Source organism: Azolla caroliniana, unplaced genomic scaffold, assembly GCF_043228905.1.
Source record: "Azolla caroliniana isolate FFs.n. ecotype wild unplaced genomic scaffold, voAzoCaro1.0.p SCAF_12, whole genome shotgun sequence".
NCBI lineage: Eukaryota > Viridiplantae > Streptophyta > Polypodiopsida > Salviniales > Salviniaceae > Azolla > Azolla caroliniana.
The window spans coordinates 2136744-2162236 of NW_028230447.1; the positions used below are offsets into that span (position 1 = coordinate 2136744).

The following is a 25493-nucleotide window of genomic DNA, read 5'->3' on the forward strand; positions in this document are numbered from 1 at the left end:
AATTGCCAATTAAAAAAGGTTTGAGCAATCAAATTTGAATCCATGTTAGATATTTAGGTTTTTCCAATAATGTTTCCTCCAATAAGAATAAAGTACTAATTAAATAATTAACAATATAAGAGGCCTAGATAGAATTTTTCTATTAATAAAATAATCTTGTAAAAGATAGACCTAATGGAAATGTAGATGCATTCCATAGTAAACCTTGCTACATTTGGCATGTACCTTCTGATCCTTCAATTCAACCTTGCTTCCAAGATTCAAATGGAGAAAATAGGAGAACCATTGGAAGACAATGATCCGGCCATTAAAGATTTATTATAGAGGCTCAATGATCCATTTTCTCTTAGTAAATGTATTTGTATTATTTACCAAACTATAGATACAAAGATCATTGTGATCACAATTCCACACTACATCAAGAACCTAACATGTTTGATATGATTGTACGAAAACATCATATATAAATACTTCTTATTGTGTCGAAGTTTGAAGGACTATATTGAGGAAAACTACCAAAACATCAAACCTCTCAACATGCGAATACATTAACACACCAAGATGAGGATCAAAGGTGAATGCATTGTGTATCTTCCAATTATGCCATATATTTAACCGAAGGTATAACTAATTGCATGAGAGGACATCATTAAAATGCCATAACTAATTGGATTAGAGACCTCAATACCATAGAAAACCGAAGACATAACTAATTGGATGAGAGGATGTCATTAAAATAATTTGTACAAAAGATATATTACAAAGGAGACAAGGTAACTCCTAATAACCAAGTTCAACTGTAGAAATAATAGTCTGAAATTTAATGTAGGTTATGAACACATATCTTTCTTCTTCTTCTTCTTTTGTAAAGGTAGTGCAATATTAAAATGACACGACAATACAACAAACCCTTATTGACGAGAGTCTAGAATAACGAGGATATTTAGGGATGTTATAAGACTCAATGACATAAAGGTGCTTCCTTTGGGCTCTAGGGACAAGATGGCCGTAGTGCTCAATTTGGGAAAATGGTGGAACAATTTTCCCTTGTGTGGTTCCTCATGAAAACCATCAATGAACCCACTCATGCTCCAAGAATCTAGATGTACCATCTAGCCTACTATCTAAGGTAGTCAAACACTACTTATAATATGGGGATGTCCAAGCTTTTTGCCTCCCTTAGAGAAAACCTATTTAAAAGGTGACATACCAATCCAATTGGCTTTCACAATACGGTGCACACACACACACACACACACACACACACACACACACACACACACACACACAATGTGTAATACAAATCAAGTTTTTGTTCAAAATTCACTTTCATAATGGTAAAGAAACCTATGAAAGTTTTCTTATTCTCATATTGAAAACCTTACATTATGTGCTGCTAAAAACAATGACATACATCACAACCTTTTTTTTGATATGTTACTTTATGGAGTGGGGGACATATTTCATTCCCCCTCCCCCCCCCCACCTACCCTTGGAACATTAAAAGGGCGAGTGGGACATATTGTCACTTGTGTGGTCTTATTTCTCAATAATATAGATAAGATATATTAGTCTCCTTTTTGAAATCATAAAATATTAGCATTGCTCCACGCATTAAAAAGCTTGAGCATATGATCCAAATGCAAACTTGAGGTTAACTCAAACTCTGTAGATGCCACTCAAATTCTTCGAAAATTTATTCATTTTGGATCATTAGGAACTAAGCATCTTGAATAAATAAGGCTATCATCCAAAAGTTTGAAACGTAAAAACGCACACACTATCATTAACTTTAAAAGATTCTAATCTTAAGTGTATAGATTTTATCACAATTAGTCGCTAATTATTGAAGATTCAAAGTTTTTTTTTGTGAATATTGAAATAGATTTGGCTCCATCTATCCTACAATTGACAATAACCTAAATTTTTTAGTTTAACGTTTTATGATTCGGTGAATTGGACTTGCCATTTGGTTGATTTTCCATATACTTTTATGTGCACATATTTGTGTTTGTATGAGCAATGTATTAATAAGGTAAAACAAGTATGATCTTGAACATAAGACCAAACTATTTGTTTAATTACGACAACTATGCTTATGACTATGAGTTTTCTCTTAATTAGGCTTATAAACTTATACTTACCAAGTTGTCTTAATTATGGCCATAAACAAGTGATTAGGTGTCTATATTTGCTTTGCCTATGCATGTATATATATATAATATATATACATATTGGTACTTTTGACAAAAAACAAGCAAACTTTATGAACTTTTCGATAGAGACAAATCTCCCCAATACACTACCATCATCATTTTTATATACATGCCAAGAAATACAAAAGGTCAACAAAAAGAATTGTGAAGGTCTTCATAATCTAAAGTTTGTGGAATCCTTTAAAGAATTACTCCATTTTAGTAATTCGAGAAGGGGTTGATCATATTAGTTTCCAAATATTTCTCGTCTCATCACAATAATCGTAATAAACTTCTATATATAGAATCAAGATACGAGAAAAATTGAGAAGAAAGGTTGTCTTACTACCTAGAGAAAATTTGGTTTCTTTGCTCTCAATTTTATATGGTACAAAGAAAAGACATACACAAACATTGACATTTTCTAGGAAAGTTAAATCATCATAAGTGGATAGCGATTGCCACTCTCCTTCAACACGTTACACAATGGCAATGTGTTTTGATTCTAATTCCTCCCTCCCATGTTGAAGCGTGTTTGCCACACGCCCATTGCAACCGTAAGGACATGTTCACACATCCCGATGTTACACAAGGGAATACTAATCTGCTTGACGTGAGTCATATATAAACCTTTTTTTTATTTGATGTCCCACACTGAATTTCATGGCGGACATGCAAACTTTTATGCTTGGTAGTTCAGTTTTTAACCGTGGTAAATTTCTGATTAGCAAATGCATTTTCATTTATTTTTTTTCCAAAAAAAACACAATTTTCATTTTTAATATTGTCAACTCTCCAAAAGCAAGGACAAACTTTGGCAGACGAAGGGTTCCCTTGATGTTTTATGACGTATATGCTATTGGCTTTTGGACAACACATAAAGACTTACAATTTTTCCCTTTCAAATAAATCCATAAACATTTAATCATAGTTGAGAAGAGAGAACATTTGCTTATGGTTTTTCTCGATGGATTAGTGTGAGTAGAATAGCTTTGTTAATGCTTTTCCCTCGATGGATTAATGCAAAACAAGAAGGGTGAAGAAAAAAATACAAAACAAGTATAAAAGCTCAATTAATCACATTAGGCGCTAATACTCTCTGTTACCTTCTTCGAGATTTCACGCTGGTATTATTAAGCTAGCTAGACCTCAAAGTTGTTGGTACAAAGTATATGTTTCACATATATGTATTTGTGTTGTTGGTGCATGCATATCAATGTACGTATCTATCCACTTATAAGATTTTAGTAAAATGTGTTCCCTTTATAGATTCCCCACCTACAACTTGCAATATTTGACAACTTTGGTAAGAAAATTGATGTATTTACACAATTGAATGAATAAGGGCGTAAATTTCCCCAACCTTGGTAATCATAGCTACGCCATAAATTCTAGACTACATACACATGTGGACAATTATGTCACGATTCTAAATTGTGCATGCACTTTCGTAAATGACCTTTAAATCCATTAAATATTATGTGTTTAAGCCATGCATAGGCTCTATTACAATATTGAGCAAACAAGTAATGGGCAAAATACGAACACATGAAGAGTTTCTTACTGAATGCAAAATTTCATCGTTAATTGATAAGAACAAGCAAACAAGTATTGAGCAAAACTAAACAAAGGAAGAAATTTCATATTGAATGGAAATTTGCTTCATTGTCCAAGACGAATAGGTAAACAAGTCAATACAAAATCTTAATAGAGACTTCTTATATTGAATGTGAAAATGCTTAATACTTGAGCCATGGATCTCAAAGTTGGCACAATTTCCTTTCTATATGTCGTCTTGGTGAGTTGATATAGGTTTATGAAGAGTAGGCTCAATTTAATGCATAATTGACTCATGAGTGCACTCTCCTATGAAACATAATGCAATAACTTGTTGCTCACACAATAGAGTTGGCATGCATATAGTTCAATAACTCCTACTTTGTCATTTGTCCTTATATAGTCAAGAATGGATTTAAATATTGCTTATATGTTGTTTAAATGAATCTTTCACCAACATGGAAACAATAAGACAATCACAATTCGAACAATTTCGACAATCACCACCAAGAGTAAATTAGTTTATCATTCATGAACATGGACATGATTTCGTTACGCCTATCACATTTCAATCCTTCTTGTAACTTACTTGGAAACAATGATCAATATACAATTTTATGATTGATTTCTATAACATTGTTAACATATGATGTAGAGGGGTTGGATACAACATAAAAAAGACATAATGTTATGTAAAGATGAAAAGAATACGAGAAAATAGAGAGATTTGCAAAAGGAAAGAGGATGTAGTATATACTTGGCGAGTCTGCAAATATTGGATCGCCACCCAATCGTTATTGCGTGTTCACTATATATTCCCATTCAAAAATTTGGGTTGTGCATCCCACATATCAAGTGGGAACCCCATGCGAACATTTACCCCGAGTCGATTGCCATCAACCTCTACAACTTGCAATTTTGAAGTAGTGTGTCAAGTGTGCCATGGTATAGTGTCCTTCAACTTGATCACCCATTTTAAGCGAATCTTAGAAAGTCAAAGGGCTTGCATGTATGTATATGCACAGTGCATACATGTGGTGGTGAGGTGGGTAGAAAGTGTTAGGGATCACAATCAAATGACATTTGACAACTTCAATGTAATTCCTTGTCTCTTGCGCATAGGGGGGCCGTAATAAAGATGTGATGACGGATCTAATATAGGTGGACATTTGAACTAGTGGGGCGAACTCCATGTATTGCATAGAGGGGGGGGGAGGGGAGGGTCACAACTTTCAAAGGTATTATTACACATAAACCAAATATTCAAAATGTTGATTATTCATAGAGGGGACACGACTTGTGAAGAAGACAAGTAACTAAAAACATCACGCATACACACAAAGCATACACCTAGTATTAGTGGAACTTGTTTATGTAAGGCTCACACTTGTAGGTGACCGATGTAATCATTACATATTGTAGAGATATCGTATAGAATATATCATGCAACCTTTCATGTGATGTACAAGTTGCATTGACAAAGTTTAGGATCAAGTTTGGGAAATGCATGCTTTTCCACTCTATACTGATTATATTAACTCATAGTAAAGACAAGAATCTTTAAAGTTTCTTAGGCTTTTTCCTCTCGAAAGAGGATGAGCACAATCACTTCAATATGAAACACCAAATAACCCCTCAGATGTAGGCACATATGCTATATGCGGATAATGGCCCATGGTCTCCACATTTAGCGAAAATCGTAATGAATATAAATCGGACCTTTATGACTTCGATACGTCATATATTATATAGCCTGTGTTGGTGTGGCATCTACTACATGCCTTTTATGCATGTGTATGCGTGATCTAGTCATAACCTGATACTATATAAATTCCGTTTGCTTTCTAATTTCTTCTCATAGTTTTGACTTGTTTCTTCTAAACTCGAAAGGATAACATAAAAGTTCTAATAAAAGAGTGATGACAATACATTAGAAAAATACTTGAGGGATTGCTTTATTTAACGAATCATTGAGAGCTTTAAAAATAGTCTACAAAATGGATTTTAATTTGGACCATTGCTCGAAGATCAAATCCCCATCTTTTCTCTAGGAATCTACTCATGCTTAACGTACGAACCTTTCCCATTTCATTCTAACTTATGAAAAAATCGTAACCTATATTATGTGCAACTCTTCTTTTATTATTTTAGCAAACTTTTTACATGGAATTTTACAAGGCATTCCTATTTCTAAAAAAATGTCGTACGACCCGCACTTTGTTTGAGCTCATGATGGTAGTAAAATGGGGTAGTGTAGTGTGTACAATTGAATTGGTTTCCAACATTACAGGTTGTGCTTTGTAATTTTGGAACCTATGGAAACAATTGGTTAGATTCATCATACTAGCATCATAGTCTTAACTCTTGTTCCAAGGACTACTTAGGGTACACGCATGTGTCGGCCATATGGTGACACCCTATGCTAGCTCTCATGTTAGGCTGCATGCATTTCTTGGCTAGGCCACACACATGCACACTCCAAAGCTCATAGAGGCCTTGCTCTAGGAACAATCTCCCTACCACCATGATAGATATTAGAGGTTGTGAGGAGTGAACCTAGAAGCTACGACTATGACAAGAATATTAAATATCTTTATTTTGTAGGACTAGTAGTATGAATGGCTCCATTTGGTTTATTGAGAAACTCACAAGCATGTCAACATCCTCTTTAGTGATCTAATCAAATGAGAGAGAGAGAGAGAGAGAGAGAGAGAGAGAGATTGATATTTGATGAGCATGCAAGGGTCAACATCGTAAGAAAACTAAATGCAGGGACGATTTCAAGACGTTTCACATTGAATCAATTGGTTAGGAAACTCACTACAGTTTTATGGGTGCCACCAAAAAAACTTTACCACAAAAGGATACATGAAACACAAAAAATGGTTCCCCTAATGTTGCCAATTCATGTCCATCGTCGTGTTAGTTCTACATTACTATTCTAAACAAATAAGAACCTATGTGGTCTATACCTTGTGTTAGTTCTACATTACTATTCTAAACAAATAAGAACCTATGTGGTCTATATCCGGAGACGTAACAAATGAAACAAGATTTCCGTACGAAATTTATGTCTGAAAGAACCAGTCGAGCTGACATTGGGAATGAAAGGAAAGGGTATAGGTAAGGTTCTCCATAAGCCGATAAACGGAAAGATTGTAAAGATTGTAGGGTGCGTGCGTCGGGTTGGGGCAAAGATCCGGTTTGCATGGAACCAAATTGTTTGGCAAAAAAGGGTTTTGGTTGTGATAGAACCATCCTACATGGATAAATGTATGTATTCATTCATTCATGTAAGCTTTGATTGATTGATTGATTGATTGCTTTCTTTTGTATTGCATATCTACATAGTCTTCCAAGAGGGAAGTTAGTTTCTTTGTAAGCTACTAACACTACTATTGCTTTTGTCTCTTCTTTTCATTCATTCATATATTCCTTCATACAAATCTTCCATTCATTCTCTCTTCTTCTTCTTCTTCTTTTTCATTCATACATTTCATTTCATCTTCATCACCATCACCATCTTCTTCCTCATCCTTCCATTTCTCCTTTGCTCTCTATCTTCTATGGAATTCCCCTCATGAAACACTTCAATCCCTCACCTTTTCACTTTTAGATCACTTCTCCCATTATCATCTGAGATTGTAATAAGTAGATAGATAAAGACTTTAATACAACATTTCTCCATCAGTACATTAAGCTCTTGAAACTATTCAAGTGCATCATTAATTCAGCTCCATGGCTTTAATTCTTCCATAACTCAATTCTTCCAAGCCAAATTTCTCCTCTTTCTCCAACTAAAGCTTTGTAGGGACTCATTCTTCATGATCTTCCTTCCCTCTCCATAATTATTATTCATTACTTGCTCGCTAACTTCTCCTTAAACACGAAAACCCTAAAAATACCTAAGCCCCAAAACCCAAACCCTAAAACCCTAAAAACCCGATAAGACCCAAAAACCCGACAAATCCATAAAACCCAAAACCCTGACTTGTTAATCTTGATGAATTCATAGTTAAAATACAAAAAATTAAATTCATACTAATACTAATTACAGAGGGTTTTTACCATGGCTCTTTGTCTTGAGATTCCTATTGGTTTCAAGATGGCCAAGCAAGTCATGGATTAACCTCTCTCTCTCTCTCTCTCTCTCTCTCTCTCTCTCTCTCTCTCTCTCTCTCTCTCCCATGATTTCATAGGGTTCATATGCCAATAAATTGATAGTGCTAATTGAATCCAAAACTCTTCTTCATTCTTACATATATGGAAGTGTATTATGCCTATATGGAGCTATGATTGCTTGAGCCATTCAAAGTATTTCAAGGTTTTTACATTGTTATGAATAGATCGGGTATTGTGGCCAATCGCATTGGGCCGAGCAAAAACCAATCACCGAGCACACTTATTAGAAACTCCAAAACAAACTAATATAAGTGTGTGGAGTACCATACCGGTGAACAAAAGGAACAATTTGAGTGTCGAAACTGGTGAGCAAGTAAACGAACAAGAATAGATTAGGTGTGAAACTTTGCAAAAAAGAGTTGAGTGACTAGTGGATAATACAAGCAATCGTCAAATGTGTGTGAGTGTTTGTGTGTTGTTATCGTGGGAATTCTTATCCGAAGACCTTCGTAGCGGCCATGTCATGGCATGCTTCTCTCGACACACGGGTGAAGAAGAAGTGTAAACTAGAGTATGACGACCCTCTAGTAGGGATTGTGTCTCCTCCTCCTCCTCAACTATCTTTGGCAACCATTTCAAAAGGTAATATATGCACATCTTCAATGTCACATTCCACTTGTTAAGAGCATATGTGCATATATTTTGTAATAGTAATTTGGAAGTGAATAAGTTACTAGAAATTGATCTATCATTCATGGACAAGACTATGGTATGGCCACACATAACCTAAGGTGGCATCATATGTATATAAAGGGGTAGCTACCACCATGAATATTCGCCCTTGCCTTTGTGTTATACATGTTAAGAACACTCCATACGCATAAAAGACAACCCTTAGGTGCCAATAAGTCAATGATTGACCCACACTCCTATTGTCCTCAAGTTTATGACTTAATCTTTGGCCTATTAACTCGTAAGCCTTATGTATAACTTCATAACAAATTTCGTTAGGTGCATGTAAGGTTTGGACTAGAATGAGAGCCATGTTAGAAATTGGATCACCAACATACGGATGCACCCTTAGTTGGATGAAGGTTTTGATCCAAGTGTGCATTCATGGGCCAAGTATTGGAGGTCCAATATCTTAGTATGGGGATCACACGAAAGGCACCCATTTGGATATCTAATAAGAGGACATAAAATTATAACATTTGTTCGTAACTTCCCTCCCCATTCATTGGTTGTCGTGAAACATTGTCATGTTTCTAGGAGCAAAAAAGGGGGCACGTCAATGCATTACCAAGGACGACGTTGATGAAGATATCATGGGTGATGATCTTGGTAACATGGTTCAAAAGAACAAATGCAAGCTCACAATTGAGCAAGTTAAGTTCTTGGAGGCAAGTTTCAACATGGATCTCAAGCTTGAGCCAGAAAGAAAAGCTCTCATTGCAAAGCAATTAGGAGTTCGTCCTCGTCAAGTCGCTATATGGTTCCAAAATCGTCGAGCTCGTTGGAAGAACAAGCAACTAGAACAAGACTATGAGACATTGAGGACCAAGTATGAAGTTGAGATGAAAGAGAAGGAGAGTAGCTTGAAAGAGCATGAGCTAGCTATGGAAGAGAACAAGAAATTGCAAGTTGAGGTTGGTAAAAATATGGATGTATATATCCCATTTTTTGCTTTTGGGGGTTGACAAGTATTTCTCGACAAATCTTAATTTTGTTATACTTAGGTTTCTCGCCTAAAGGATTTGCTTCAAGACATCAATGACTCGGTCATGTTGAACGTTAGGACTATCCTTCACTCCAATGATGATTCAGTTATGCTAGATGAGGAAGTAAGCGGAAAATCTGACATGGCATCCCCTATGAAATCTTCATATGGCCAAAGTGAAATGCAAGACTCTGAGCAAAGCAATGAAACCCTGCAAGATGAAACAACTCGGGCATTTGGAGCTAACTCATGTGTGGCAGACAATCTCCATCCATTTATTTCATCAATCACGAAGCTTGAAGCAGATTATACACCATGTCCAACCACAAATGATGTCCTTGGAAGCTTAGTTCAACATCTTGTCGCAAACGATTTTGGCCTTGAAGAAGCATATTATCTCTTCTTCAACCATGTTGTGGACGAGTCCCATGTGCTAGGAGTACCATGGAATGGACATTAGAACTATACTATAGTTAGTTCGTAACCTTTCAATATTTATCCATCCTTGGGGTAGCTTGGGAGTTCTTTATCTATCAATAAGACTTTAGGCACGAATTCAAATCATGTAATTATGTCCCAAGTCCTTCATTTTAACGTTATGCCTACATGCTTAAAATAAGTACCTAAGGGTTTTACTATGGTATAGAAACTTGTACTCTATTATGATTAGTTTCATCTTTAAAATCCTCCTATGGAGTGTTAAGCTCATGTTAAGATTGAGTAATTGATGTATATATAGCTATTGATCATGCATTAGGCCCAAACTTCTTTGAGATTTGTGTCAAAGAAGGCCAACTCTACCTATATGTGACAATCTAAAGTTGGTCTGAATACCTTCATAGTGAGCTTGGGTATTGGTTTGTTTGTTATTTTTATTGTGTTATCAATATCTTTTTTTATCTTGTATTGTTGTATAGTTTCAAGTTTATTTTATGGTTCTTCATCCTCAATAAAAAATGGTAGCGTTGAACCCCATAAGTTCTTTCTCCCCCCCTCATGGACATCAAATATATATTTGTTTGTCTATATGTCTTTGTAAAATATTGGTCATTAACCCACTCACATTAGGTGCGACTTAGTATGATGTCAAATATCCCCGAGCATTGTAGATGCATGTATATTTATCTATCTCTAAGCTCTTACTAGAATGTGATACCATGCTATTTGAACACAACTTGGAGAAAATTGCATGTATGAGTATATTAGGGAAACTTTGCCTATCGTTATCCATGTATTCGCATATCAATATCTCATACATGGATCTACAATGCTTGGGGATATTTGATATCATACTAAGTCGCATCTAATGTGAGTGGGTTCATGACCAATTTGTTAAGTCCAAGTTCAAAATAATATGAATGGGTGTGCACCAAAGGAACTAAGAGACATTAGAACATAAGTCTCTCAAGGCCTTAGAAAATATATGCTGGCATATTAACAAATTTACAAAATGACAACGATATTGGCAACTTTATATTATTTGGGGAGAGCTAAAGCAAGGGCACTTGGTACCCAATCCGAGTGGTGGTGTGGCTGGTAACAAGTGGAAGACGGACCCTAATGTTGCTAAGGCGGAACCCCATTAGAAGTTGTGGCTCTATGGTTGTGGCCCCCTCACGGAACTAGAATGGGACCCAGGGATTTCAGGTGGAAACATGGCAGAAGATTGTGCGCCACTTCTTCGATTAGAGCATTAAATTGGGTCGGGCTTTACAACTGTAGTTGGATGGTTCCCTATCCCTTACGAGGTGCTAGTACCTTTTGGAAGGGTCTCTAGTATCTCTACGTGCCTGAGAAGATCAAGCTATTTTGGTGGCAGATCGGCCATAGCGTGGTCCTCGTTGACGAATGGCTACGTAAGCATGGCGGTTGGATAGTGTGCCCACTCTATTCTTCATCTATTGAGACTCTGAGACATTGTTTGTGGGATTGTCGTCAAGCTCAGAGGGAGGGTATGGTACACAACGACTCGCCTCTTAGTTGCTTAGCGGTTTTGATCGATCTCTCGATTGATAGCTAGATGAATGCCTTCAATGCAAACACTTGGTGCTATGAATGCACAAGAGGTAATTTAACTTGTCAAGTCCTTATTTGAGAGAGGCTTGAAGATTGCATTCCCTCGATTTTAGTAGATTTAGATGTTGCTCGCAGGCTTCACCCTGTGGTATGTATGGAAAACACGTTGTTTAAAGGTCTTACAAGATTTGGTACACCCCTTAGAGGAATTGATAATGGATATATGGTTCAAAATTATCAGATTGTTGCCTACGAGGGTAATTAAACTAGGTTTGCGGCCACTCCAACGGCGTGGTCACTGCCCGTTTGCGTTTCTGGCAAAAATGTGAGAACATGCCGATGATGACACAAAGAGGAAACGGCTGGAGGTGGAACTACCAACCCCCACACTGGTTGTTTTCTACTCACCTCCTACACTCCCTTCATTGTAGGCCACAGGATCCGACTTGTATTGGCCGGTGATGAAGGGCACTAGTTTATAGGTATAGGTACTTACTTACATTAAGTAGTCAGTTCGAAAGGATATGTACATAGTCTCATATACTTGAACTCGGTTGGAGGGTGATTCCCCGATTTATGTGTAAGTCACCTTGTATAGTCTTTCTATAATAATGTCTCCTAAATAATGGGAAAGTAGCTTCTTTTTGGAAAAAAAAACATATATCTTGAAAATGAATTCAATATTATTATAAATGCAACTATTTAACAATACTAACTAGCTAATAGTAGTACTTATAACTTCGGTTTAATGTGGCAGGTTTGCTATGTGTTAAAGAGGAGTATTAAGATTTCTTGGGTGAACACATTACCATAGTGTTATGTGAAGTTAACATTTGTGAAACTCAGCTTATGCATTGTGCGATGCACCCTGTTTTTTACTACATACATCTCATTGCAAATCTTCAATAGTCTTGAGTTCCTAGTATGAGCATGCTTCACATGTTTGTCTCTCAATCTAAATAATTTGTCTTTGCCTAATACATACTCAAAATAATTAAGGTTGTGTGCTTGTATTATATTTCTATGTGAGGTTGTTTATTTATATATTTATGCATAAAAATATTCGTCGTTATATTAATACTCTAGGTTAAGGTAAAAAGTATTTCAAAATATATGTTCTTTTATGTCCGTATAGAAATTTATTTGTCACACAAAAAGTGCACCATTCTAATGGGAATATTCTAAGCCTTTACATCATGTCGAACAAGAGGAAAACGGAACATTTAAGGGAGAGCCAAGCTAGTCATATCTTGGCCTTGTTTTTGGGAATTTGATAGAAGTTTAATGGATGTCAATGGACTAGAGACCAGATACTCGCTTGCCAAAGTTGGGGTAATGTATGTATGTATGTTCAATGTACTAGAAGCTTGAAGTTGGGGTAATGTGTGCCCCAGGATCAAACCTCACACAAATGAAGCAGCGATGACCAAATAATAAATGCGATATGTTCTCTATAAGGATCACTTCTCTTTTACGTAAATGTCTGATGATAGTAGTAATAGGATTTACCTTGGATTAACATTTTCTTATTGCGTTAATTGCTATTGTCCACTCATAAAAGCATCTATTTTCATATATTTCACTTGTGCTACAATATGCATTACTATTGAGATATTCCAACAAGAAAACCATGTAACATTTTCGATGCATTTGAGTTTTGCATTTTAAGATCAAAATTTAAGAGTATTAAACGATTATTTTGTGTTCTGTAAATTGTCTATTTGTCATTCTAATACAAGCCAATTAGCATCAATAAGTAAAACCTTGTTGTTTTATCATGTTAAATAAGGGTGTGAAACTTGTTACATTGGAAACCAATTTTTTCCTTGATGGTGTTAAACTTAGCGGGTAAGCAATGAGAATACTTGCCTAAACTTTCTTTAAAGTGCAATTAGTTTGACTGTTTATAACATTGGATCATAATACATATATATATATATATATATATATATATATGTAGGTAAATATTTTCTTTTAATTTGACAAGAGAAATGGTTTTCCTTTATATCAATTTGGTTTTTTTATATTCTTTCTCAAGAATCCTTTTTTTAGCATCATTTTTTCAAGATTTTTTAGGGTTAAATCTCAAAATAAATATCGCTTTGAAATGTACTATGTGTTGATCAAATGGTTGTAGTTCAATGATAGGTTGTGCAATAGATGTCAAAGACGATAAGATTCAGGTAAATAAACAAAAACTTACAAGCATTTGGGGAACTAAAGAAAAAATTGCAAGGGCTTTTTTTAACTATCTTTTCTCTTCATTTGATTATCATTATAGTGCCTTCTTTTGATAAGGTAAAAACTCTTTCGAAAGTGCAAACATTAATAGCTCATAGTCAAGTTTCTCCAATAAGATTTGGGGAATAACAAAACCTTAGGGGCATTTGAGGAAGTAAAGAAAAAACTCAAAAGTGCATTTGTAAGTCATTCGGTTCATTTGATTATCACCTTGTGACTTTTTTTAACAAGGTAAAATCATTTTTTTGAACAATGTTAAAATGTGAAAGATTGACTAACTTTCTCATCATCATCAAGTTAATGCATTGATATTTTTTTCCATTTATTTTTATCTCCTTAGGGACCTCAAGGGCACGACTTGGATTGTACTTTCAAATTGTCCCACAAGTTGCAACTTGCAATCAACAAACATTTCTTAGACATTGGTATAACTTCCCCAAGGCGAGGAACGAAACTGCCAGCCATCTACCCTTGTTTAAGACCACAACTTTATTCATCAAGAGCATGGGCATAGACATTGTGGTTAAATATGTGCAATGAATTCCATAGAATTCAAGTTCCAATATCCAAATTTCCCATATAAAGCAATCTTTTGAGCATAGATCTAGAGATCCTCTCTTTCTTTCAAATTCTCACAATCCCATTTGAAGAATGAGTCCATAAACCTTAAACCGCTAAAAACCAACACAAATATAATGGGCACCCAATCCACTAAATAACTCAAAATATCCTACAGAACTAATCACATGACGATGTTACCTTACCTTCAGGCATCAAAGTTGAAGTTAACATATGGATGCAATGAAGCACACCATGTGAATTGTGTGATACATCATAACCAATTGGATCCTTTGTTCTACTAGAATTCGAAGTGTTCATTGTTTTTGATACAAAGCCACAGTGTTTTGGAGGATACATGACCTCAAAATGGTCACAATGAGTTTTCATAATGAAATAGCAAACCAGTCTCAAAACTTTTCCTAAAGCTTTACCACACAACATGTTTATTTAGTTGAATTCCAAATTACAAAACCTTGACCATTGGCCTGTATAAAGTCTCAGTTATGATATATATAAGCAGTGCTATGTAATGTTTAATTATCTCTTTGTTTTCCTTATTTTTGATTCATGTATAACCATTGGAGATGGAAATTAAAGCTATAATAGTTGGCCTCCAATATAGTACAAAAGCCTTAATAGGAAATTTTGCAATATAGCAGTATACAAAAATCGGACACTATAAAAATACATGATTTCCTTGTTTATGGGCACCAATCGATCATTTCATCGACAGTTGCATGCCATCCACATAAAGGAATATCAAGGTTATCTTTGCACCAAGTTATAATTTTAGGACCATGAACCAATTTTTCACCTTTCCCCATCTTTGTGCTCCTCACTGATGGCTTCCAAGAACATTGGATTGAATCGAATTTCGAAAAGAAAGAAGGTACCAAGAAAGGCCCATTTCCTCATGAGAATCCCCCCACCATTAGCTCATTAAGTACATTTCTCATCTTATCGAGTGTTAGCGGCCTCACCACAACATAATCAATCCCCAGGCCTGCATATCTGTCTCTCGTAAAGCGGTCTGAATTTGCTGTCAGAGCAACAATCAAAGGCTTGTCGGACCCTGGGTGGAACCTTTCCCGGACAAGCACTGCGACTTCGAGACCTTCCAAATTTGGTAAAGAGAGGTCTACTAGAAGAATCTTATACGGTGGGACCGCATGGGAAAGAATTTGCAAGGTTTCGCTACCTGAGCTCGCAAAGGTTACATCGCAACCAAGGCGATGTAAGAGTCCCTTAGTAATTGCCCGGTTTCCACTACAAACAATACATAAACAAATGGGAAGCTATCTTATATCATCTCCAATGTCAAACACTCTTTATTTATACTATAACTTTATAAATCCATACATCTTCTACAATATCTGCATGTCCAGCATTATTCATTTGCCCTATCAGACCATAACATGCATCGAGGAGCCTGGTGCAGTTTTTGTCAGACAAAAAATGTGATGGCATTAAGAGTAATCAAAACCCCAGTGTCAATTAACCACCATATATATTTGAGTTGATATCCAATAATAAAGAAGTATATGGTCCACCCAGGAGATTCGATCTCATTTCTTCTATGTTTCTATCCAATATATTAGTTTTACACATGTAGTTCCACAAGCACAGGTAATGCTTTAAGCCAAACATAGATTGGAATGATAGATATGACTGATGCCTGAACACAATGTTGAATCCCAAGACAGTTCGATGGGAGCCTGGGATGTTCAACCTAATGTGACAAGTCTATAATAAGAGATCAGACCTCCCAGGTGTGAGTGCGTCATACTCTCAGGTAGAGGGAAGGTTAAAAAAAATACTATAAGAATGGAGGGACCCGGAGCCCTCATTTGGATCAAATTGAGTGATCAGTGCACTTGGAACTCCGTGACAGACATGCATAAGGGAATCGCAGATTGAGGGAAATTTAGTTTTAAGAGTTGCAAGAAAAAAAAATTACTTACGGATTATCATCGACTACTAAGACCCGGACCCCAGAAGATTCGCCCCACATGTTGTTTAAAGGCGCAGATGGTAGAGCCAGTTGTTGTTGTTGCATGTCACCTGAAAAATGTTCTGGAAGTTGCAACTTCACAATGAATGTCACAATGCACCCTTTCCCAAGCCCTTCACTTTCTATCCAAATGTGGCCATCCATCAAGTTCACAAACCTGAAAGAAAATAATAATATAATAATGAATGAAATTTTGTAAAAACTTCTAGTACAAAAAACTATGTAAATGTAAAAAGAAATTGCGAGTGCACATGCTTTTCTTTCGTGCACAAATAATAGCATACACTCTTTCACCTCTTGCAAATTGCTAATCCAAGGCCAGTTCCTCCACAACTCCTTGTGACTGCTGAATCCACTTGCACAAACTTGTTAAACAACCTTGGAATATCCGCAGGATTCACACCTACACCAGTATCTCGAACCTTCAAAAGAATGAAAACCCCAGTATCAGTAAATGATACCTTTGTAAAAATCTATATTTTGAAAATGGAAAACAGAAACATAATATTCTATTATTCACTTCAATACAACTTAGAAATTTGCCCATTACGTTGTCTGAAATAGCATTTCTGGCCTTAAGCAAATTATATTCTTTAGGAGATTTGCGTAAAAAAATGAAGACAGGGAAACACTCTTTATCAAATATAAATAAAAACCACCTTTACTATAGCACTGGTTTTTTTGGTCACTTAACAAGAAAATATTTACTTAGTCTATTTCGACTTTTGCTATTAGACGAAGTATATGTTAGAATACAATGATTGGATAACTGGAGGATTTCAAACCAAATTGCATTATAGGAGATTGCTTTAAACAATATAAATTGCATATTAATTCTACCGAATATGCTAGACACTACAGTGGAAGGATTTCTGCTATTTGATGGAATATATACTAGAACATTAATCACAGAATTCAATCAAAATTGCTTGGATTAGGAGATTGCTTCAACTGCTAATCGACATTATGTATGATAAATACTGTAAAAGGACAATTTCGAATCCAATGGCTTGATAAGGAAATTGCTTTATTCTACATCAAATGCAGATTAATGCAGTATAAACTAGAGACTATAATTGCTTGATTAGGAGATTTCTCAGTCTACTTTGATTGCTAATCAATTCAGTATATGCTAGACAGAATATTCGATATAATTTCTTGATTAGGAGATGCACAATATGGTAGAACATCCTCCTTTCATTCCCTTGACATTTGTTAAGGGCTAGAAGTGATAGAAAAGGCATGAACTTATTTATATGATCAAACATTTGACTATCGATCAAAATATGGGTTATTTGGAACAACTTTAACAAACTAATTAACTTCTTTACCTGTACTCTGAGGAAGAAATGCCCATTCTCTTGAGCAAGACGAAAATCAGGGAATCGAGGATCTCGAGTATATTCTTGTCTTTCCAAGCAAACCATCACAACCACACTGCCCTCTTTCGTAAACTTTACAGCATTACCAACCACATTTAATGTGGTTTGCATCAAACGTTTATCATCACCAATAGCATAATCAGGAAGATCTGGAGCCAGTTGTAATGTAACAGAAAGCTTCTTTACAGATGCAATTGGTTTTACTAAGTTTAGCACCTATCATAGAGCAAACTTCTAAATATCAGCAACTTTTTCCAAAAACTTTTAAGCCAAAAACAGACAAATATTCTTCACTTTTCGGACATTTGCCGGAATGGCCCTAAGTTTGTTAAAGCTTTACTAGAATAGCCATTAGTTTTTCCAAACTTTACCAGAATACCTATTTGATGTACATGATTTACTGTTATAGATGGATATTTTGGTGCTTTGCGCAAAATGTAATTAGTATGTACCTCTCCAAAAGTTGCCGGCAAGTTGAATGTATGCATATCTAATTCGAGGCTCCCATCTTCAAGGCGTGACATGTCAAGTACATCATTTATCAAAGTAGCAAGAAGATTGCTACTCTTAAGTACAGTCTCTACCATTGACCTTTGCTCTGGAGTCAAGTCTGTCTCTTTCAAAAGTGATGTAAATGCAATGATTGCATTCATTGGTGTTCGCATTTCATGATTCATTACAGCAAGAAAATCATTCCGTGCCCGAATCGCTGTCTCTGCTTCCCTCTTCGCCATATGCAAATTAACATTTTGTTGCATGAGAAGATCTCGAGCTCTCTTTGACTCTTCCAAGATTGCAGCATGCGACAATGCAACCGCAACCTATGGCAAACAAGAACACCAGCAAAAGATAGATGATTATTGTCTTGGTTGTAGTGGATTTAACTCGCATTTATTAGCACTGCCTCTCCAGGGGGTGGACTATTGTTCTGTTACATTTGACTGTATATAAATTTGAAGCACTACAAGATTGGAATACATTAAAAGGAAATGCACACACACGCCTTTTTCTGTATGTGCACATACATGCCTTCACTATGCAGCTTTTTATTTTTAACGTCACTAATATTATAAGAACAGAGGGGAGGCAGTTCATCACAACGTAAACATTTGACTAGAAAAACAAAATTGGATACCAAACCTGCTCAGCCACCACCTCCACTAATTCCAGCTCATGGACATGCCAGCGGCGAGCACTGTCCGATGGAAGCATAAGAACCATAACTGCATACGACTTTTTTGAAGGATCTGGCCAATCCGCGATTTGAAAATTATTAGGGTGTAGCAATGGCACACGCATTGCCACCACATCCCCTGTCATATATTTTCCTGTCTTCGGCCTTGACATTGCTATGGGACTATTTGGGGAGATAACCATAGCTCGATGACTGCTAAAAACTTGCTTAATACTTGGATGATGGATGGGCACTATCATCGATACTGATTTCTGGGGTTGGAGAGTATGAGAGAGCTCCAATTCAAGACCACTTCGGGTCGGCATCCATAGTGCACATTCCTCTAAGGCCAAGGTCTTTCCTAATTCCACCAGTGTTGTATTCAATATCATATGCCGATCTAATGTGCTCCGAATCCCTTGAGTGAGCATTCTTACATGTCTACCTGTCTCTTCTTGTGTGCGAATCAAACCCATCTCTCGATCAAGCTCTGCAGCTTTGTTCTTCAGAAAGAGCTCTCTTGTTTTCACACTTAAAAGGTCAGGAATGATGTGAACAAGCATGAGGGCAGTGGCACATGAAACTACAGCTGTTAGTGCTTTCGAAGCAGTCATCACCAAAGCTACAGTTCGAGAATGTGCTGTGAATGTCCATAAATTGATCAAATGGGTGGCGCCACAAAGTACTATAAAGGCTCCAAACTGGACTAACACCCATCTGTACGGAAATACTGCTGATTTCTTTACAAAATATATAAGCTCCAAAGGTATGGAGAAGTAAGCCAAGGCAATGAAAAAATCTGAGATATACTGGTATCTCATAAAAAGATCATCAGGCGGCCAGAGCGGATCCACACAGTTGCAAGAGTCCATCAGGTGAACTGTACAAACAGAATAACAGCCACCATTCAATAGGATCATGTCTTCTCTACTTTCAAAGTTATTTGTAACATTTTTGACATACAAAGCTTGATTAAGCATTTCAAAAGAAGCTCTTCTACTCTAGGTTCAAATTTAATCTGTGACAGTTTTTGACATACAATGGTTCTTTAAACATTCACAGGATTTTTTCTCTGCTTTCAAACTTGAGAACTTCTTCCCTATTTTCAAACTTGATCTGTAACATTTTTTGACACATATATGCTGCCTTAAGCATTTAAACGAAGTTCTTCTTCTCTATTTTCAAAGAAAATCTGTAAAATTTTGACATACAAGCCCATGCTTACCCATTCAAAAGCAGAACCCTTCTTCTTTACTTTCACATTAGTATGTAACATCTTGACATACAAACCCTTGCTTGGAGCATGTGAAGCCAGGGTGAAGTGTGGCAAAGTGGAATATACAAAGCGTTGTAAATGGTATCATTGTGGTCTATGTCAGATCACTGAGGTCTAGATTTAGCCAGAGATTCCCCTAATTTGGAAGGAAAAACTCAATAAATCATATCAGTGAGGTTTAAAGCATACTAGCAAAGTCTAAATGGCATCAAGATGTCTAGATGGGGTATCAACAAGGTTAAAATGTTATCAATGTGGTTTAGATTGTATCAGTGAGGTATAAATTTAGTGAGTAAGTTTATAAAAGTATGAACATCTAAATGGTATCAGTGAAGTCCAAAATGGTATCAACAAGGTCTTAAATGTTACCCCGAATAAGTCTAAACATGGTATCAACAAGGTCTTAAATGTTACCCCGAATAAGTCTAAACATGGTATCAGTGAGGTCTAATTCTAGATGAAATTTCATTCAAATCTAGCATAAAAACCACAGTTCCAAATGGTATGAGTGAGGTCCATAAACTAGTTAACAAACACTCCAAACATAATGCCGAAAATGCCACTAAACTTGTTGGGAAGAGCTCTGCCAAATTAGCAAAATCTTACACATGTATAAAAACAAAAACACAAAAGAGGGTAAAAAGAAGTCAGCATACCTCAGAATGTTTTCGATAAATCAGGGGCAGGGCTTTGTTTCTCCGTCCAACCAGAGATGAGGTGATCTTTCCCAACAAATTCAGAGGCAGAGCTTTTCTTTCCAACAAGTTAGAGATGAGATATTTTGTCTTCCTGAACAATCAGGATTGAGGAGGGGGTTTCCCGATCAATCATAGGCTTCGAAAAGAAAAAAAACAGAGACGGGTATTTTTGTTTGAGCCCACAGAGATCTCAGCGCCTAGAAGAGGAAGTATTTTTACAGATCTATAGAAAAACTCAGATTTTTCTGTTCTGGCCAAAGAAAACATGGATAAGTATGATAGATGAACAAGCTCATCTGCTAGAACAACAATAAGAAGAAAAATCCTCTGTTTTCTCTGATCTGATGGTCTCATACAGCTACAATTTATATCAGAGTGTTGTTTTGTTTTGTTTTGTCATGCAGCTAAAATTACATTAGGGTTATGTTCTCATCCAAAGATGTGTTAGGGTTTCCCTAACAGGATAGACAAACAGACAGACCTAAACATATAGAAAAAGCTTCAGTGAACTCAAATCCATTCTCTCTGATGGGTGGTATATATGTATATGTACATAAAACAAAAGAGGCTGAGACAAACAACAGGTATTCCTTCTACTTGGGTTCTCTTTTGACCTCTGTCTCTCTCTCTCTCTCTCTCTCTCTCTCTCTCTCTCTGTGTTTCTCTGTTTCTCTGTCTCTGTATCTGTCTCACACACACACACACACACACACAAATCACAAAGATTCGGAAGTGAAGAAGGCCTTGGGACCATTGTGCTTGGACAGGAGGATCCTTCTTCTTCTTCTTCTTCTTCTCTCCCGGACATCGTCCTGACCTGGGCCGATGGACCTGGACAAATCTCTCGCTCGCTCTCTACCTGTCTCTCTCACCTTTCTTTTTTTGTAATTAGCTTACCCTAGTGGTCAATTGTTACACTATTCGCACTATGTCTTGGGTTCGAAACCCAATCTCTCGCCTCTCTATTCTATTGCCTCATAGAATATATCTCTTAATTTACTAAGAGAAATGCCATTGTGGAAATGTAAGGGTTGAACCCATGACCTCTCTCTTCTTCTTTTTCGTAATTACCTTACCCTAGTGGCAAGTTGTTAACCCTACAACCATTGGGTCGTGGGTTCTAAACCCAAATTCCTCACCTCGCTATTATATACTTCATATAGATCTCTTAATTCACTAGATGCCACTGTGGAATGTAGGGGTTGAACCCATGACCACCTTACCAACTGAGCTACATCAATTTGGGCTCCTATGACCTCTCTCTCTTTCGTAATTAGCTTACCCTAATGGTGAGTTGTTTACACTACATCTTGGGTTTGAAGATCCCAGTTTTCTCACCTCTCTATTACTCCATTAGTTGTTTCAGTATATGCCACTGTGGAGTGTAGGGGTTGAACCCATGACCACCTAGCCTCCATTGGGCGACCTTACCAACTAAGCTACATCCATCTAGGCCCTCTCTGTCTCTCTTGGTCTTAGAAGACATTAATATTTCTTTCTTTCTCGCGGACACTCTCCTGACTTGGCCAAAGTAGGAACACCCAATCGAGCTTTGCCTCTCTCTCTCTCTCTCTCTCTCTCTCTCTCTCTCTCTCTCTCTCTCTCTCTCTCTCTCTCTCTATGACACACTTCTAATTGGGCTCTTGCCAATGTTGTGCTGGTTTAACCTTCTTTCTTTCTTTCTCTTTTTTTGGGGGGGGCAAGGTTGTACATCCTTTGATTGTTGGCTTGCTACATCAAGTGGCGTGTGTGCCTTAATCCATCTCTTGTTCTTTCTTTCCGATGAGGACCCCCCCTGTCCCTTGTATTTAAACCCAGCCTCCCTTTATAGATGACATGTTGTTGTTGCCCACATCATGTATATGCGGCATAAATCGAGGACATTGAATACAAAGTAAGGACATATGGGCACTCATTCTTTCTCACTGTCAATATCCATGATGCATGTCATTTTGTGATGAAGGAATGGCCTCTATCCAAAGTTCTTGTCAATTTATGTTTTCCTTGTGTGCGTGATGTGGATGGAGGTTTCAATTGGTAGGATCAAGAAGCCCATAGATTGCAGGCCCTACAATAAACAATTGTGTGACGTTTGGGCTTAAGGTGTCTTCTAACTTGTAGACTACAAACTTTCTCTTTCCACGTTGCAAATAGACGGCAAATATAGTGTTAGTGAAACCTTCATTTTTTACTCTTACCTCATGCCACTCTAGAAATCACATTCTCGTACGATTTAAAGAGTCACGATATGTAAGCATACTCACGTTTTCGTATGAGGATAGAGGAAGCACGATCACGATACAATGTTATTCTTGCTTCGTAAACTCCATGTTGGTAAAAGTATGAGCATAGTTACCTATAGTGATTGTTTTCTTGTTCTTCTCCTAAAATTTTCAATTCTTTGATACTAGGTTTCTAAGTCAAAACTATTGAGTTCTCACTTTCTCTATGGCTATTTTCTATTGTTGCCACTTGGACATGCATGTATTTATCGTCTCTCCTTTTATTTCATGTAAGCCTTATCCACAAGGTCGATATCCATGTGTGTGTTGGATGTTTATGTGCTCACCAGTCTTTTTGTTTCCCCACTCCTTTGAATTGTAATGACAACCAATGTAATAATCGAATTCCATTATTTCACCATTATTTGATATCTCCATCATTCGTTGCGAGATGCTCTAGTAATGTTGTAGCAACTTCTTCGTCGATGATAAGGGCATATATTTGTTTTCAAGATGAAGATTCTGTATTCTAAACTCTGAGACCTAAATGTTATTATTTGATCTCCTTTCTTGGATTGTCATTATTAGCCTCTATTTCAAAGGACAACGGCAACACCATTGTTTTCAACTCTTGGGTTCTGCAAAGTTACATTAATGTCATTATTCGTATTGCCTTTTATAAACCAACACTATCATTCTCAACCCTTGAGGTTTGGCCTCTAGAAAGCACTTTTGTAATGCCATACTTTACATGTAAACTAATTGTTTAAACTAATGCATGGAGTGAAACTTTAAAGCCTTTCTAGAAGTATTTTTCATTTTAAACTAAAACCATGTGAAGTTTTTTTTAAAACTAAACACAACGTCAAAACCTATTGTTAGTGTGCATTTGTAATAGCTCCTTTGATGAGATATTGACAAAAGAGGTGTTAAATGTCCATCTGGAGAGGAGTATCCAATTCATCCTTTTGCTAATTTGGATTGTTATCTCTTTTAGACGTGTGTCACATAACCTGTATTGCAAGCACTGTTAATATTATCACATCATAAACATCACGTGTATTGAGTGGTGATAAATAAGGGGCCATTAACATTTGTCTTTTCAAGCAATGCCCTTATGTACAATTTACTTGCATATTTTACCAACTTGAATATAAATAATCATGTTTTCATCGAATCCTTTTTAGTGTTTCCCAAGGATAGCCAATGATATTTTATTTATGAATGCTTGGAATGAAACTATACAACCCTTTCTTCTTCTAAAGTTGATGGACAATGTGCAAAATGCATTGGTCACATCTTATTTGATCAATGAGTTGATATCTAAAATGTTTTTTTAGTTGTTCGTGATATTGTTAACATAAATTGATATATGGATTTGTATCATTTTATGATATGTCAAATACATAATAGGACTCTACTGTATGCACTTAGTGTACTGGAATATATTGAACAATAATATTATGAAATTGTTAATGTGAGGACATTGAGCCCTTGGAAATTGTCAGTTCCGTCTTAATGCTCACATGATGTATTGGCATCCATTCTCGATGTTTAACAACTTGCCAATCCAATTATAAAAGTGAATTGAGAAATTTGTGAATGACTGCAAAATGATACTTAAACAATCTAATCAACACTTAAACCACAAGAAATAAAGACCATATACAAGAGAAACGTGAAGGTCATATATGGCATAACTTCATAGCTCTGAATTATAACATAATGTATACAAGCACAATTATCTAGTAATGCTTAGGTCAATAGAGAATCACTTCTACTCAAGGAGTTTCATCACACTTCATGCATCATTTATATTTGGGTGCTTTTATTGCTAGCTAGGGTTGCCAACATCCCCCAAGACATTTTATGGCTTGTGATTTAAGCAACAACTTTCATGTGAAAATTTCTAACCTAATTCGATGCTTAGATTCATGTATTAAAGCTTGTTTTGAAATCCTATAATTCTGAAACACTCATATTGATGTCTTAGCAAAATGGAAATGTAGATCAAATCTAGTTGAACACCTCGATGGTCATCTTGTCCAATGAAGAGGAGCATTGCATTTTTTTACTTCACTTCCAAATCACATTTAGATATTGAGATATGATATTCCCAATATTGGATCCTTGATGTTGTGTTTTGTTGAAAATTCCTCGTCGATGTTGAAATTTGCTTTTCCTCAAATCAACTTGCATTGTTTAAATTGCCTTGAGCTTTATTTGACGTCATTGTGATGGCCAAGTTGTCAAGAATCATTTTTTACTTTTAACCTTCAAGTTGTTATAATTTACTTTTTTTATGCTCAAGGAAAGTGTAA

The 25493-nt window shown here is 36.3% G+C and overlaps 2 protein-coding genes across 2 annotated transcripts; one reads left to right on the forward strand and one right to left on the reverse strand.

Annotated features, from left to right (window-relative positions):
• Positions 1–7239: 7239 nt before the first annotated feature.
• On the forward strand, positions 7240–10440 carry LOC147856795 (uncharacterized). The gene is made up of 3 exons (XM_087328607.1): positions 7240–8516; positions 9144–9520; positions 9611–10440. Exons 1-3 carry the CDS (start codon positions 8393–8395, stop codon positions 10049–10051), a joined length of 942 nt encoding a protein of 313 aa, XP_087184733.1. The 5' UTR covers positions 7240–8392; the 3' UTR covers positions 10052–10440.
• A 4496-nt stretch (positions 10441–14936) lies between these two features.
• Positions 14937–21099, reverse strand: LOC147856796 (ethylene receptor 2-like). The gene is made up of 7 exons (XM_087328196.1): positions 20909–21099; positions 18943–19856; positions 18255–18623; positions 17752–18018; positions 16715–16842; positions 16371–16577; positions 14937–15675 (listed from the first exon to the last, which is right to left on the reverse strand). Exons 2-7 carry the CDS (start codon positions 19846–19848, stop codon positions 15321–15323), a joined length of 2232 nt encoding a protein of 743 aa, XP_087184322.1. The 5' UTR covers positions 19849–19856; positions 20909–21099; the 3' UTR covers positions 14937–15320.
• Between the last annotated feature and the right edge of the window lie 4394 nt (positions 21100–25493).

Excerpts from the sequence above, each read along its gene's own strand:
- LOC147856796 (XM_087328196.1), bottom strand. The coding sequence starts at position 19,848 with ATGGACTCTTGCAACTGTGTGGATCCGCTCTGGCCGCCTGATGATCTT. Across the intron at positions 18,624-18,942 it reads TGGAGGTGGTGGCTGAGCAG|GTTGCGGTTGCATTGTCGCA; the intron begins GTTTGGTATCCA and ends TGTTTGCCATAG. Across the intron at positions 16,843-17,751 it reads ATTTCTTCCTCAGAGTACAG|GTTCGAGATACTGGTGTAGG; the intron begins GTAAAGAAGTTA and ends ATTCTTTTGAAG.
- LOC147856795 (XM_087328607.1), top strand. The coding sequence starts at position 8,393 with ATGTCATGGCATGCTTCTCTCGACACACGGGTGAAGAAGAAGTGTAAA. Across the intron at positions 8,517-9,143 it reads TTTGGCAACCATTTCAAAAG|GAGCAAAAAAGGGGGCACGT; the intron begins GTAATATATGCA and ends TCATGTTTCTAG. Across the intron at positions 9,521-9,610 it reads ACAAGAAATTGCAAGTTGAG|GTTTCTCGCCTAAAGGATTT; the intron begins GTTGGTAAAAAT and ends TGTTATACTTAG.